General features: G+C 37.5%; 1 protein-coding gene across 2 annotated transcripts in view; it reads left to right on the top strand.

Annotated features, from left to right (window-relative positions):
• The window catches only part of dnah9l (dynein, axonemal, heavy polypeptide 9 like), a 66,114-nt gene that overhangs the window by 9,183 nt on the left and 43,816 nt on the right, over positions 1–13,115 (top strand). For both annotated transcript variants that reach the window (XM_037536382.1, XM_037536381.1), the window contains exons 12-27: positions 593–697; positions 798–970; positions 1,993–2,215; positions 2,857–3,186; positions 4,132–4,386; positions 4,479–4,648; positions 4,760–4,982; positions 6,042–6,158; positions 7,226–7,312; positions 7,506–7,664; positions 7,873–7,956; positions 8,141–8,299; positions 9,261–9,383; positions 9,476–9,598; positions 10,842–11,066; positions 11,939–12,030. In XM_037536382.1, coding sequence (XP_037392279.1) covers positions 593–697; positions 798–970; positions 1,993–2,215; positions 2,857–3,186; positions 4,132–4,386; positions 4,479–4,648; positions 4,760–4,982; positions 6,042–6,158; positions 7,226–7,312; positions 7,506–7,664; positions 7,873–7,956; positions 8,141–8,299; positions 9,261–9,383; positions 9,476–9,598; positions 10,842–11,066; positions 11,939–12,030 — 2,648 coding nt within the window. The remainder of the gene's footprint in view (positions 1–592; positions 698–797; positions 971–1,992; positions 2,216–2,856; positions 3,187–4,131; positions 4,387–4,478; positions 4,649–4,759; positions 4,983–6,041; positions 6,159–7,225; positions 7,313–7,505; positions 7,665–7,872; positions 7,957–8,140; positions 8,300–9,260; positions 9,384–9,475; positions 9,599–10,841; positions 11,067–11,938; positions 12,031–13,115) is intronic.

Here is a 13,115-nt window from a genome sequence, read left to right as displayed (position 1 = left end):
GATCCCTGTGAAAGCACTGCATTAGAAAGTGGCATGCTTCTATAATGGATATAACCACAATACTTTGACAAAATGTTGTCAATAGATTGTTTGTCGCTGCATCCACAAATGCATAACTACTATGTACAGCCATATGTCAACAGGATCCACAAGCTCTACCAAATTCACTGGGCTCAAGGTCTTCTGAAATGGACTGATGCACAGCAGAAATGTATTTTGGTCCGATAAGTCAACGTTTCAGATTGCTTGTATGGACATCATGTTCTCTTGGCCAAAGGAGAAAAGGATCATCCAGATTGTTACCAACATGAAGTTTCAAAGGGTCTGTCAGGGTTTGGGGGTTTGTTAGTGCTCATGGCATGGGTAACTTTATTAATGCTGAAGCATGCACACATTTTGGAGCCACATATGTGGTCTTTTTTAGAAAATGTCCATTTTTATGTGAACATGATAACACCAGGCCATGTTCTACAGTAGCATAGCTGCATACTTAGGGAGTACTTGTGCACTTTCCCTTGTTCTCATGCTTGCTGTGCTTGCCTACTTTCTCCCCCATGTTTATTGCGTATGTGTGTGTGCGTGTTTGTGTTAGCTGACTTCTGTTTTGAGGGAAGTGAAGTATCTTGGGATGCTGAAGAGTCATAACATACCGAATGCTGCCTTGAATCTCTACTTGAAACAGGAAACACTGTACATGGTATTTGTCCACTTTCTTTCACAGTTCTTCTGTTTTTGTTTACATGTAATGTGTGCATTTATGCATGTGTATGTGCTTGTGTGTGTGTATGTGAATATAGTATACTAGCACGCTGTCCCAGATCACTCAGTGGTACAATAAGCTACACAGCACTATTCTTGCTGTCGAACTTCGGTTGGTGGAAGCAGAAATGGATGAAGTGAGGTTTAAATTAAGCCCTGCCCTGAAGGAACTGAGGTGGAGTCATGAGGACCTATGGGATTACATCAAAAGGTCTTTACACTGGCAATTATGCCATTACTCTCTTTTCTTAGTTGTTTTAGTTAATATGACAATGGATAATAGGAAATATGTCAATCTTTTACTTTACATATGTTATTGAGCAACACTAGTTGTTATATGCATGCCTCTGTTCATTCTTACATGTTTATTCTGCTCATTACTCTCATGAACTATATTATTTGAAGCTCCTACCTTGTTGGTTTACTTTGCCAATGTGCAGTTAGAGTCTGTAGCCCATCTGTTGATTCACCTTTTGTGTTAGTCATTGTCTAGCCCTTTATTAATTATTGATGTTTGATCATATAGCTGGCTCTTGGCTGGATATTTTTGGCTTGTGGTCCACTGTGCCTAATACATTCTAGACACACAGTACCATGCTCCAACTATGTCAGTGTCACTGTTGTGCTGAGAATGGCCCAACCCCCAAATAGTGGGTAATCAGTACTAGGCAGGTGGCCAAAACTGATCAGTAATCAATGGTATGCATGGTGACTGTTAAGCATTTCACTAGATGGACTGCAGTCTGTAGTACTCCTTTACACTGGAAGTGTAAGGTAAGTAGAACTACAGTATTGTTCGAAAGTCAGACACTACCCTTCATGTGGGATATAAAGTAATCCACTTGAATGGAAGGGGAAAGTCAAAGGATAATTTGTGAAAAAACAGTCTTCAAAAGTGGAGTTCAAAATGTCTGGTCCACCATCAGATAAATAGTACTTTGCAAGAATGTGCAAATCAAACAAAAAACTGCTGGTGTTCTAAGGACAATGGACTGGCCACTGCAGCGTTCAGACCTCAACATCATTATGTTTGGGATTACCTGGACTGTTAGAAGCAGAAAATGCAACCAGCTTCTAAGACTGAACATGTAGAAAAATATCTTTGCAGTTAAAAAAAAAAAAAAAAAGCATAATTAGAACTGCTTTATAAAAATTATGATATACATCCTAAGTGATCAATTATTGGTCTTTATTTAAAATGCAATTTCACCTCTGTTTTCGTTCTGCATGCAGCACACGTGATCTGGTGCAAGGCGTGGCAGAACGTGTGCAGAAGAGCCAGACTAACCTGGAGAAGCTGCAGGGGCTGATGGGAGTTTTCAGCCAATCCGCATGTGTAACTCGCAGGAGCAGTCGTCGTGGCAATTTGCTTCTCCTGGCTGACATGGAGGAGAGTTTCAAAAGGCAGTACAGGCTGGTCACACACACAGGAGAGAAGATACACACCCTTGTACAGGTGAACTCCATCAAGCACAACCTGCTAATGTGCACAAGAGGGTTTGAGTTACATGTGCTCAAACTAGCCCGGACTTCTGTATTCTTTAAGAGTTAACTAGAAAATCAAAGAGCTGGATTTTGTATGTTTCATACTGTCCATTTTATATGACTGAAAAAAACCCCACAACAGACATTTTCCTTTGCAGTTTAGTGTCATGCAGTGGATTGCAGTGCACCATCCTGAATAGACTTACATATAGATCATAGCAGGTCTAAGGTCAGATGTGTCAAAGGTCCGCAGCCCGGAAGAGAGTGGTGTTTTCCCTCTTCTAACATTTGAGTTGAAGTCAAAGCCTTGTTAGTTAGGTGATTGAGTTGAAAAGCTGTAGTAAATGAGGTAGTGATATAAACTCTACAGTGCTGTGGAATCCGATACCTGAACCATGAAAGCTGCTTCTCCAGTCTTCTTAGTCCAATCTCGTCGGGTCATAAAAAAATTGGTGCAGCTGTCAACAGGAGGGATCTGTTTGGTTCATGCAGTTACATATGACATACATTTTGGTGCAAGTGCATGAGCAGATTTAGAAGCCAGGATATGCAAACTCACTTCTCTTTGTCTGTATCTCTCTCTCTTTCCTTCTCTCGCTTTCTCTCTCTCAGGATAATGCAGTTCTTTTGGGTGCTGATGTAGACTCTGCATCATGGGAATCTTACACAGACTATGTGGACCGTATGGTATTAGCAGGCTTCTCCAGTGCTGTACGCTGTTCTCTACAGTATTTGGTAGAGAACACAGACCCAACCCTGTGCATTGAACCACTGTTTGAGGTCCAGCTGACCCTGACTTCTGACATGACTTTTCATCCCTCGCTTGACCTCTCCAAGAAGGACAATTTCTATGACATCATTGACAAGATGGTGGCAGATATTTTCAGAATGGCTTCATTTATGAAGAGAGTTTCCAGACATAAACAAGCAGAGACTTACCAGGTAAGTGTGTGAGTGTGCAAATGTACTTTAAAACATTATTTAATTAAACTTTATTTAAAACTTTCATGGCCGATAGGTTTATGATTGCAAAAGGCTGACAATTCTGATTGCAAATAATATTGGCTAATATATTTTTATGTTTGCTTTAGATTTTTATTGTATGCTTTGTTAGTTATAGTTAAACATGTAAATATAAATGTAAATAAAACAAATATGCTCATGGTATTTTGTGTTGAGATTCTCTAGTTCAGCCTGTATTACTCTGATATATTTAAATAGGGAGTGACGTGTTTTGGATTCCTCTACTTGAAGTTTTGTCATATCGTTTGCAATATTTTCATCAGTACTGATAAAACCAAATATTATTAAATGTTAAAAGCTGATGTTATTGGTCAGACAGTATATTTTTTGACACATTTTTTTAATCTCTCACCACCAAATCAGTATTATTCCAGTTTCTTGAGTCAGCCCTAGTGTTAATGTAGGTTTTATATTGATCTGGGCGATGAGCATTTATTTGCTATAAAAAAACACTAATCTCAAAATAAATACAGTTAATGTTAATAAAGAAAGTATTTATTTCATTAAGTATTTATTTAAGTATGTATTTCAATGTGTTTGTTTAACTGTTCCTCTGTATGTGGAAGCCCATTATTATTTGTAGTTTTCCAGTTTTATCCAGTACCCTGGCTAGCCAGTATTTTGTTATGTTGTATCACTTGTGCTGGTGATGAGTCTTAAGGAGATATCTGAAACCAAACTTAAAACAAGACGTAAACTACTTTTTTTTCCCAGCTTACAATTTCTTTAAAAATCTTGTTTACTTTTTTATTGTGTTTATGTTTATTTCCATTAACTCTAATGCTATATGGTATTCTTACAAGCTAAAACACAAATCAAGATACAAGAAAAATTCCAAGTAAGAATTTGTATTTGGAACTGCAGGTGAATATAGACCAAGTGCTGGAGTTATCTGAGTTGGCTCAGTTGATTCGTTGCCGTGCACGTGGGGCTATCACCAGGGTAAGAGAGTTCCAGACCTCTTTCAGCTCTTATTGCTACCTTTGGTCTGGAGACAGGATGGAGTTCATGAGACAGTTCTTGCTCTATGGCCATGCCCTTTCAACAGAAGAGGCAGAGCTTTATGCTGATTTTGAGCTGGCCAAGAACCCACCCAAACTAGACAACTTCAAAGAACAAGTGAGGAATCATTGTTCTCAGGATGTCTCAAACATATTTCTGAATTGAAATTCTTTCTTCTCATCTTTTGCTATATATGGTTATGTGTATAGATCAATGAGTTTGAGAGTCTGTATGAGAAAGTGCGGGTTCTGGAGGAAAAGAGGGTTTTCTGTGGCTGGTGTCAAGTGGACATCAAACCTTTCAAAATCTCTCTCATGACTGCCATCAAGAAGTGGAGCTGGATGTTCAAAGAGTATCTGCTCAACCACGTCAATGATAGGTGACATGCTGATAACCACTATTCATGGTTAATTTTCTCAGGTTTAGGGCCAAGAATGCCCCCTTAGTTTTTTTTTTCTTTGCACTATAATTATTTCTTTCTCCTCCTCAGTGTGCATGACATGGCAAGTTTCATAGAGAATGCTGAACATGGTTTGGGAAAGAGTGTGCAGAATGGAGACTATGCCGGACTGGTGGACATCATGGGCCACCTTATGGCAATCAGAGACAGGCAGCAGAACACTGAGCAACAGTTTAAACCACTCAAATCTACTGCAGATCTGTTAAAGATTTATGGCCTACAGCTACCAGAACTGATCTACTCCCAGCTGGAGGTGCACATACAAACACACACACACACACACACACACACACACACACACACACGTAAATCTACTGTAGTACATACTACATTCAACACCAAATACTACACAGAAAAATTACCTTATTTAAATTTTATTTGTGTATGTCTTATCTAAATAGATACTGCCTCGATGCTTTACTGACTTTTAGGCATTAGCCCCACTGTGCAAGCCAAATGCAAAAATAGTAAAGGGAAAAAATAACACTGTCAAAAGATTACAGCTATTAAACATGATTAATATCTTTATTTTGGGTAGTTAATCATGTTCAGGCACATTTGTCTTATTTGCTCAAATTTGACCCAAAAGGAGTTCATTTTGTCAAAGAAGAATATACTTATTTCTTTCATGAATTCAGAAATTTTCATCATGTGAAAGCAGGGTTCACAGAAAACTGAACATTAAAATGACATGATTTCCATGCAGTGAACACAGTTTCCAAAATTTAGCACTTCACCACAGTATTACATATTTATGATTCCAACTACTTTGCCATTAGCTCCTTGCTCTTGCTCTTGTTCATACAGCTCATAAGTAGCTTTCCATTTTTCTATTGCTTTTGTTAGTTTGCTGCTCATTAACTTTTTCGCTAAGTCTCTTGTGATCACTGTCCAGCGTAGTCTGCTGAGTTACTGATATTGTTGCATCAGTGGCATATTGATATATAGTATTTGAACAAGAAGGCTATAATCACAGAGCCATAGCAACAGTACCCGAGCAGCTGGGATTTAGTCTTTACTACATTATTGCAGTAGGTATGAAAGGTGCTAACATGCTTAAAAGGTGTTAAAAATTGTGTAGTTAATAATTAAAGTTTCTTAATGCATTCCCATTAACAGAATTAAAAATAATATAAAAAAATGAATTTTTTTCCCATTTAAATTTCAATCCAAATGTTTTTTTTTTAATTAGCATGCTCTCGGGCATGCACAAATTGTTGATTTTCTTTATTTTCACATATGGTATCATTAAGCTGTGCTGAACTGTCCTAACTGTCCTGCCCTAACTGCATTCATCTGTGGTCTTTTTCAGGAACTGCCCGACAAATGGAAGAATCTGAAGAAAGTGGCCTTCACTGTAAAACATGAGGTAGCTCCTCTGCAGTCTAACGAGGTTGCTGTTATCCGCAGGAAGTGTGTCCGTTTTGAGGTGAGGGAGGGGATTAATCATAGCGTAGTCATTTGCTATTCCTTTTTTTTTGTAATTGAATCAGTGTAAATTTGCCTATTTATGAATCAGTGTAAATTGCCTATTTCTGATCTAAATCACACAATCAGTTATAATCTTGCATTGAAAATTCTTTTTAGTCCAAGTGTAAGCTTGTAACCTTTCTATCCCACCACTAAATAACTTTTATTCCATGTTTTGAACATTCACTGAGTTTATTAGATAGACTGCCTACTTTCATATAATTTGTGTGTTCCAGCTGGTCACATGAAATGTATCTGTGGTGTGTGGTATGAATCAGGCAGACCATTATTACAAGCATCAGTTAATATTTAGTCGAGCATTGGAGTAGGCAAAAGAAGTGACCTATCATTATAATTATAACTGGGGCTAGGCCTGCCAGCTCTAAAATGACAGAAATTGCACAAAAAGTAAAAAAACTACCAGTGATTATTGTATTCACAGTTCTCAGTAGACACTGCAACTGTGAATGTATCTCTTAACCAACTTTGTCTCAAATGGGCTATGGAGTATGAAAAGTGGGCTGTTGAGTTGCGAAAAAAAAAGCATTGCAAGGTTGGACAGAGTTAGGGTCCTTTCACATCACACTGATTTGAGGATTAGAATTAAGCAAGCAGCATGAGTCTGTAGAATCATTGTGTTTGGTGTGAACAACACTGGCCAATGGCTGCGCTGGGATGATGTGGAGACTGTTTTCTTGTCAGAGAATGTCTTAACAGCCCAGAGTAGTTGAATATTAATTTCTGACCAGATGTACCCATTTGTGGATACATTTTATCTCCACTCAGGTGGACACAAAACCTGTATCATTATTAAATAGTTACTGAAGCATGAGCACACACTTCAAGCATCTTAGGGATGAGTTCAGACATCGTAGGGATGAGATGGAAAGGGCTTGGGAAATAGCTGTCCAAATTGCACCAAGTGTGCAATATGTCCAGCATCTTGTAAAATCAAATTCATGATTCTAAAGGCCAGATGAACATCCCACTAGATATACCTATGTACTTAAGAAACTCTGTCTGTAGGTTAAACAGCACGAATTCCGGGAGCAGTTTCGCTTGGAGCCCATCTTCCGCATCAACATAGATGAAGCATACAAGCTCATTGACAAGGTGCTTTCTTGCTGTGTATACTTGTATTTGCAGTATAGAATTGCATTGTATATGGATATAATACACAAGTTCCAGTGACCCTTTTTTGCTCAGTAGCACTATTTCACAACAGGGTTGATCAAAAACGTAGTTGGCAGCTTTAAATGGATGGTGGGAGTATTTTATAAGTGTATATCTGTGTGTATGTGTGCAGACCAACTGCACAGTAGCTCATCTGGAGAATGAAATGGGTAAGCTGCAGGAAACCGCAAATCTGTTTGAGGTCAGTTTCCCTGACTACAAGCAGCTCCGCCAGTGTCGCTCTGACCTCATCTTACTCAAAGCAGTCTGGGATATGGTCATGTTTGTTAAGGTAATAACTAACATTCCTTACCTGTTTTAGATGTCCAATTAAAGGCCACCTGTATGACTTACATGACTCTCCTGCAAAGCAATTAATCTACACTGCTAATGGAAAAATATCAGAATATTATTGTTTTGTGCATTTTGACAGTGTTTTGTAATAGTCATAATTGACTTAACCTTCGAATCTTGTTCTGTGGGCATGCTGGGAAATATAGTCCAGCATCTCAGACTGGACCAAGACACCATGGAAGGAGATAAATGTGGAGCAGATGGACATGGAGCTCAGGAGGTTTGCTAAGGTTCAGGTCACAGGTTTTACTTCTATTCATTGAAACATCAATTATTGTCTTGTCAGAGGGCTCAACAGTGCTGTGTATCATACTCAAAGCAAAAATTCTTAAAAGACAAAAAGCTTAAGTATATGTTGAAGTGTCCAGATAAAGAGATTGTTTGGATGAAGTTGAGGGAAACTTGTGTGTGCAGGAGATGAAGACCCTAGATAAAGAGGTGCGTGTGTGGGATGTCTACACTGGTCTGGAGTCTAGTGTAAAAAACTTGCTGACATCACTGAGAGCTGTTAATGAACTGCAGAACTTGGCGGTCCGAGAGCGACACTGGCAGCAGCTCATGTTAACAACTGGGGTAATGCATCTGCTCTTAACATAACCACTCCAAGCCTTAACGTTACATGAACACAGAGCCATAGCATTATAGTTAATTTTTTACATTTTTTCTTATTTTTTAGTATTTTACTCTTTTTACACATTAATTTTATATTTATATTAATAATGGAATAAAAGTTTGAATTAGCACATATAGAGTTATGCAGTGACTAAAAAGTATTAAACAATTCAGGACTGTCTTATGTAGTTAGATTCTTCAAATTAGGCATGCCTTGATTCTGCTTTGCACATTCTTGGCACTCTTGCATGCTGCTTCATGAGGAGCCACATGGGCTGCAGGAATTGGCAATTTGATGCCAAATACTAAATTATGTCATGTTACATCAATTAGGACAGTGTGCTAGGGCACTGTTAGGGCAATGTGATATGTTGAAAAAAACCATGGTATACGAAATTTTTGATGCTTTTAAAAAAGTGGTGTGATGCATGAAATGTCTTCACAAAATATGTTGCCCAACTGTAATGGGATACCTTTTCCACATATATTGAGACCTGACTGTTGGCTAGTTTTTTGGATACTAAACTGTTTTTTAACATTAAAGTTTTATTTTTTAAAACTTTTTGTTTTGTACCTAGTTATCAGTGTCACTATTTATATTTGTCTTAGAAACACATTTCTAGAATTCAAGCATAAGCTTCAAGTTTTATGTACTAAAACAATCATAATGTGTTTTTGCAACTTAATACATATTTCAGAAGACTCCCTCTATGATTTCTTCTCTGATATGTATTAAGCTGCAAACACAGTCCATTACAAATTAATTGAGAATAAATGTACAGACACTGGTTTTCGTATTTGCATGTGTGTTCCATATATTCTCAAGGAATTCATAACAGATTATTTTTTGCAGATAACGCATATCTCAGAAGACCCTGATCCCTCTGGTCTTTCTTCTCTTTATTTCTCTCTTGGTCTGTAGGTGAGTTTTATGATGGATGAAAACACCACCCTGGGTGATTTGCTGGAGCTGCAGCTCCATCGTGTGGAGGAAGAGGTGAAGAACATTGTGGATAAAGCAGTGAAGGAGATGGCTATTGAGAAGGTACAGATAAGACAAAGGGGATGACTGCTTTTCTTTTCACGGTAGTACAATAATACATGTCTCTGTCTGTGTATGTGTGGGCATGTTTGTAGATTCTTTGTGAGATTAAGCAGACATGGTCCGTGATGTCTCTCTTATATGAGACTCATTCTAGCACTGGAACCCCTCTCCTCAAAGCTGATGAGAATCTTATTGAGACACTGGAGGACAACCAGGTGGGACTATGATTATTAAACATCCACTACAGACAGCTACAGTACAGTCTCTCTTAGTTTACTGTCTGACCGCTGAAGCTGTCCTGTAATAATGATGATAATCTTTATTCATGTAGCTCCTTTTATACAGTGATGCAGCTTAAAGTGCCTTACAAGGATTGAGTTGTAAATAAGGCAAACTTATAGTGAAAAAAGTAGATATTAGTATAAAACAGTAAAAACAAATAAGTGAAAACTAACAATTAAAAAGAATTTGGAAATAGGAAAAAAATATTTAAAAATACCAGCTATTCATGTTTATTTATTTATATGCATACAGGTGTTGATTTACCTTAAGTTGGTGGCAGTAAAATCCTATGTTGTGCTAAAAAACAGAAAGCTGTCTCTTCTGTTTCTGTATTTCTCTGTCTGTATCTTAACGTATACAGATCAAACAAATTTAGATAGAATGTAAACAGTAACAGTCTGTTACTGTCATCATCATCATCACATCTTTAAGAACTAAATAAAAGTAATAAGATAATGTTACAATATATTCGTAATGGCACAGATAGCCAGTAGTTTTTAAAACAGATTTTTTTAAACAAATTTTTGTGTGCACTCTGTTTTGGTAAATGTAATAACATTCCTCTCTTTTTCAATGTATTTATAGCACAAGTGTACAATTTTTTTAAAAACCAGTATTTCAGTGCATATGAACAAAACGTGTATATATATAATGAAAATTAATATATTGTAATTATCTATTTACATTTGCTTGTTCGTTGTTTAAGTTGATTACCACTTTTGAAATATTTGATATTTTTCTACCACTATGTTTATTATTCTGGGCACAGAAAATTTCTTAATTTCCTGAAGTCTTACTAATTATTTGAAACATGTGAAATTGGACAGTACTAACATATCAGAAACATTTTTATACGTTTGTCAGCAAACAAAAAGGTTTTATACTATATAGTGAAAGCGTGAATTGCTATTTGAACAGCGTTTCCAAACTTTTGAATGGTAGAGTACATAAATAAGAATAACAACAGTAAGATCCATTTTATTGTTGTTGATCTTAGGGTTTTCTAGGTGCTACCTAAACCTTAATCTCAATTTTTAAAAGTGATACAGCATAATAGGCCTTACATCAGCTTTAAGGGCAGCTTCGTTCAACACTGCCGCAGCTCAGTTAACTTCATTTGCTTTGACAGTTCACCACTGATTGTGCATTCTGAAGTGTGCATGTGTGAACACTCAGGTGCAGCTGCAGAACATCCTCATGAGTAAGCATGTGGAATACTTTCTGGCGGAAGTGAGTGGCTGGCAGCGGCGCCTGATGGTGGCTGACCTAGTGATTGCCACCTGGCTGGCTGTGCAGCGCACGTGGGCCCACTTGCAGAGTATCTTCACCAATTCGGAAGACATTCGCAATCAGCTGGCCCGGGACGCTGAACGTTTCCATGGCATTCATCTGGACTTTCAGGTACCACAGATCTGTTGGCTGTATCACTATGTTGGCCACTGTAGTGAAGTGTTTTAAAAGGCTGCAGAATATCAAACATGCAAACTCCTTGCCTTTTTATTTAACTTTATTGTATATAGGATTAGATACAGGAACATCCACTGCTGTATTATATTTTGCATTTTGTAGTGCTAATATTCTAATATTATATTAAAAAAAAGTTTTGGAGTGCTCACAGTTTCACCTGGGAATGATGATGTGATTGGTTTCTGAGCTTATCACCGTTTTTCACTGCACATGAGTCTTCATGTCTGATTATTGTATCAAGGATTAGAAACAGGAACATCCACTCATGCCATATAGGTGTATTTTGTAGCTCTACAATCATATCTGTTTAGTGGTAGTCCTGTGGGCATCATGACCATTGATGAAAGGGATAAAAGAGACATTGCAGATTACGCAAAGAAACAGGTGAACTGTGATCCATAATTGTAGAACTAAGAAGTGCACTTATTATCGTACATGGACCAGATAAAGTGGATGAAGAGTGCAGATACAAGGTGTATTGCTACTGTCAGAACAAACCCTTGTGTCTCCATTTTTGATGTTTTTAAGTTCTTGACATAGTTTGAAAATGCCTGTTGTCATTTACATTGTGTGTAAATTTCATGGCGAATGGACCAAAAGAAACGGCCCAGAATTACTTGGAGAAGTGTCTGATTCTATTGACTTATATTCAAAGTAAAGTATGTTTTTTCCTTCTCAGTAAAGTTACCTTTTTGGAGATACAAGGTTTTGTTCTGACAACAGCGATATGTATCTAATAAACTGCCTGATTAGTGCATTTATGAATATTTTATTTTTTCCATTTTTTACATTGTGTTTGTGACCAGGAGTTGATGACGAACATTGTCAAAACTGCAAATGTGATTGACGTCACCAACCAGCCAGGCTACTTGGAGAAGCTTGAGACACTGCAGCAAAGGTACAGCTGTGTGCATGTTGAGTGGATAACACATCATCCTAACATATGTCCTAACATTAAACCTGCACGCATTGTTTATGAGCAGTTCAGCTGAAAGTGCTGAGAATACATGTGTTACAACTAATCGTATAGATGTCATGAGGTCATGAGGTCTTGATACGCTTGGCCCATGCTATAGAGTAACTGGGCTGATTTTAAGGCTGATTTGCCCTCTTGTCAATTGCAAAAGGTCTTCTAGTATCAGGGTGATCTTAAATCATAATCTTAGATTATTTTGGGGTGTGAGGGGTCTATAATACAATGCAATCTACTCCCAGTCCAGTTGGGGCCACCCCGATTGTGAATCGCAAATATTAAACATGTTCAATATTTACACCTCTGTAGTGTGGGGTGGATGCCAGTTCTCTGTTGTGTAGCATGATGTTGAAGTCATGCCTGAATGACCTTCAATCAACAAGAACCAAGTTTAACTAAACTTGTCAGTGTGTACAGACGTACTTTTGTATGTATTCACCTCATGTGTTTGTATGTATATGTATGTAAATGTGTATGTATGTATCCACATCAAGCTCACGCTGCCGTATGCATATGCCCTGTTGACCCTGTTTGTTTACATCTAAATTCAAGTTAATTTGCGAGAAACTCTCATGAGATTTTGAGAATCAGAACCATTAGTAGGGACTCTTGTTTGTACGCATAATCTGAAAGTATATGGTGTTTTTTTTTTCAGGACAGACTGTGTTGTCTGGGGGACCGAGGACAAAAAAAATTGGTTATTAAACAAGAAAAGCTTTCCAACCTAAATACATACAAAATATTAAACAATATATAATAAATAATTCTGATTAGTGAAAAGAGAGTGTGTCACATATTTGACCACAAGGTAGAAAAGCAAATATTAGCACAATAAATTTGAAATATGCTTTATTTAAATGACATCTATAGTATATCTGTGCATCTATGCAACTTCAATAAAATGAACTATTTTGATTTATATGAGGAGCTATGGTTTGCTCTCATCTTATTTACTTTAAGAGGCTGCTGTGGAGGCAGTACTTTTGTGGAGGCTGTGCGTAGCCTGGCTA

This window comes from Pygocentrus nattereri, chromosome 30 (genome assembly GCF_015220715.1).
Source record: "Pygocentrus nattereri isolate fPygNat1 chromosome 30, fPygNat1.pri, whole genome shotgun sequence".
NCBI classification, from domain to species: Eukaryota; Metazoa; Chordata; class Actinopteri; order Characiformes; family Serrasalmidae; genus Pygocentrus; species Pygocentrus nattereri.
The sequence above is the reverse complement of the archived record's forward strand: the minus strand, read 5'-3'. Positions and strand labels throughout refer to the sequence as shown.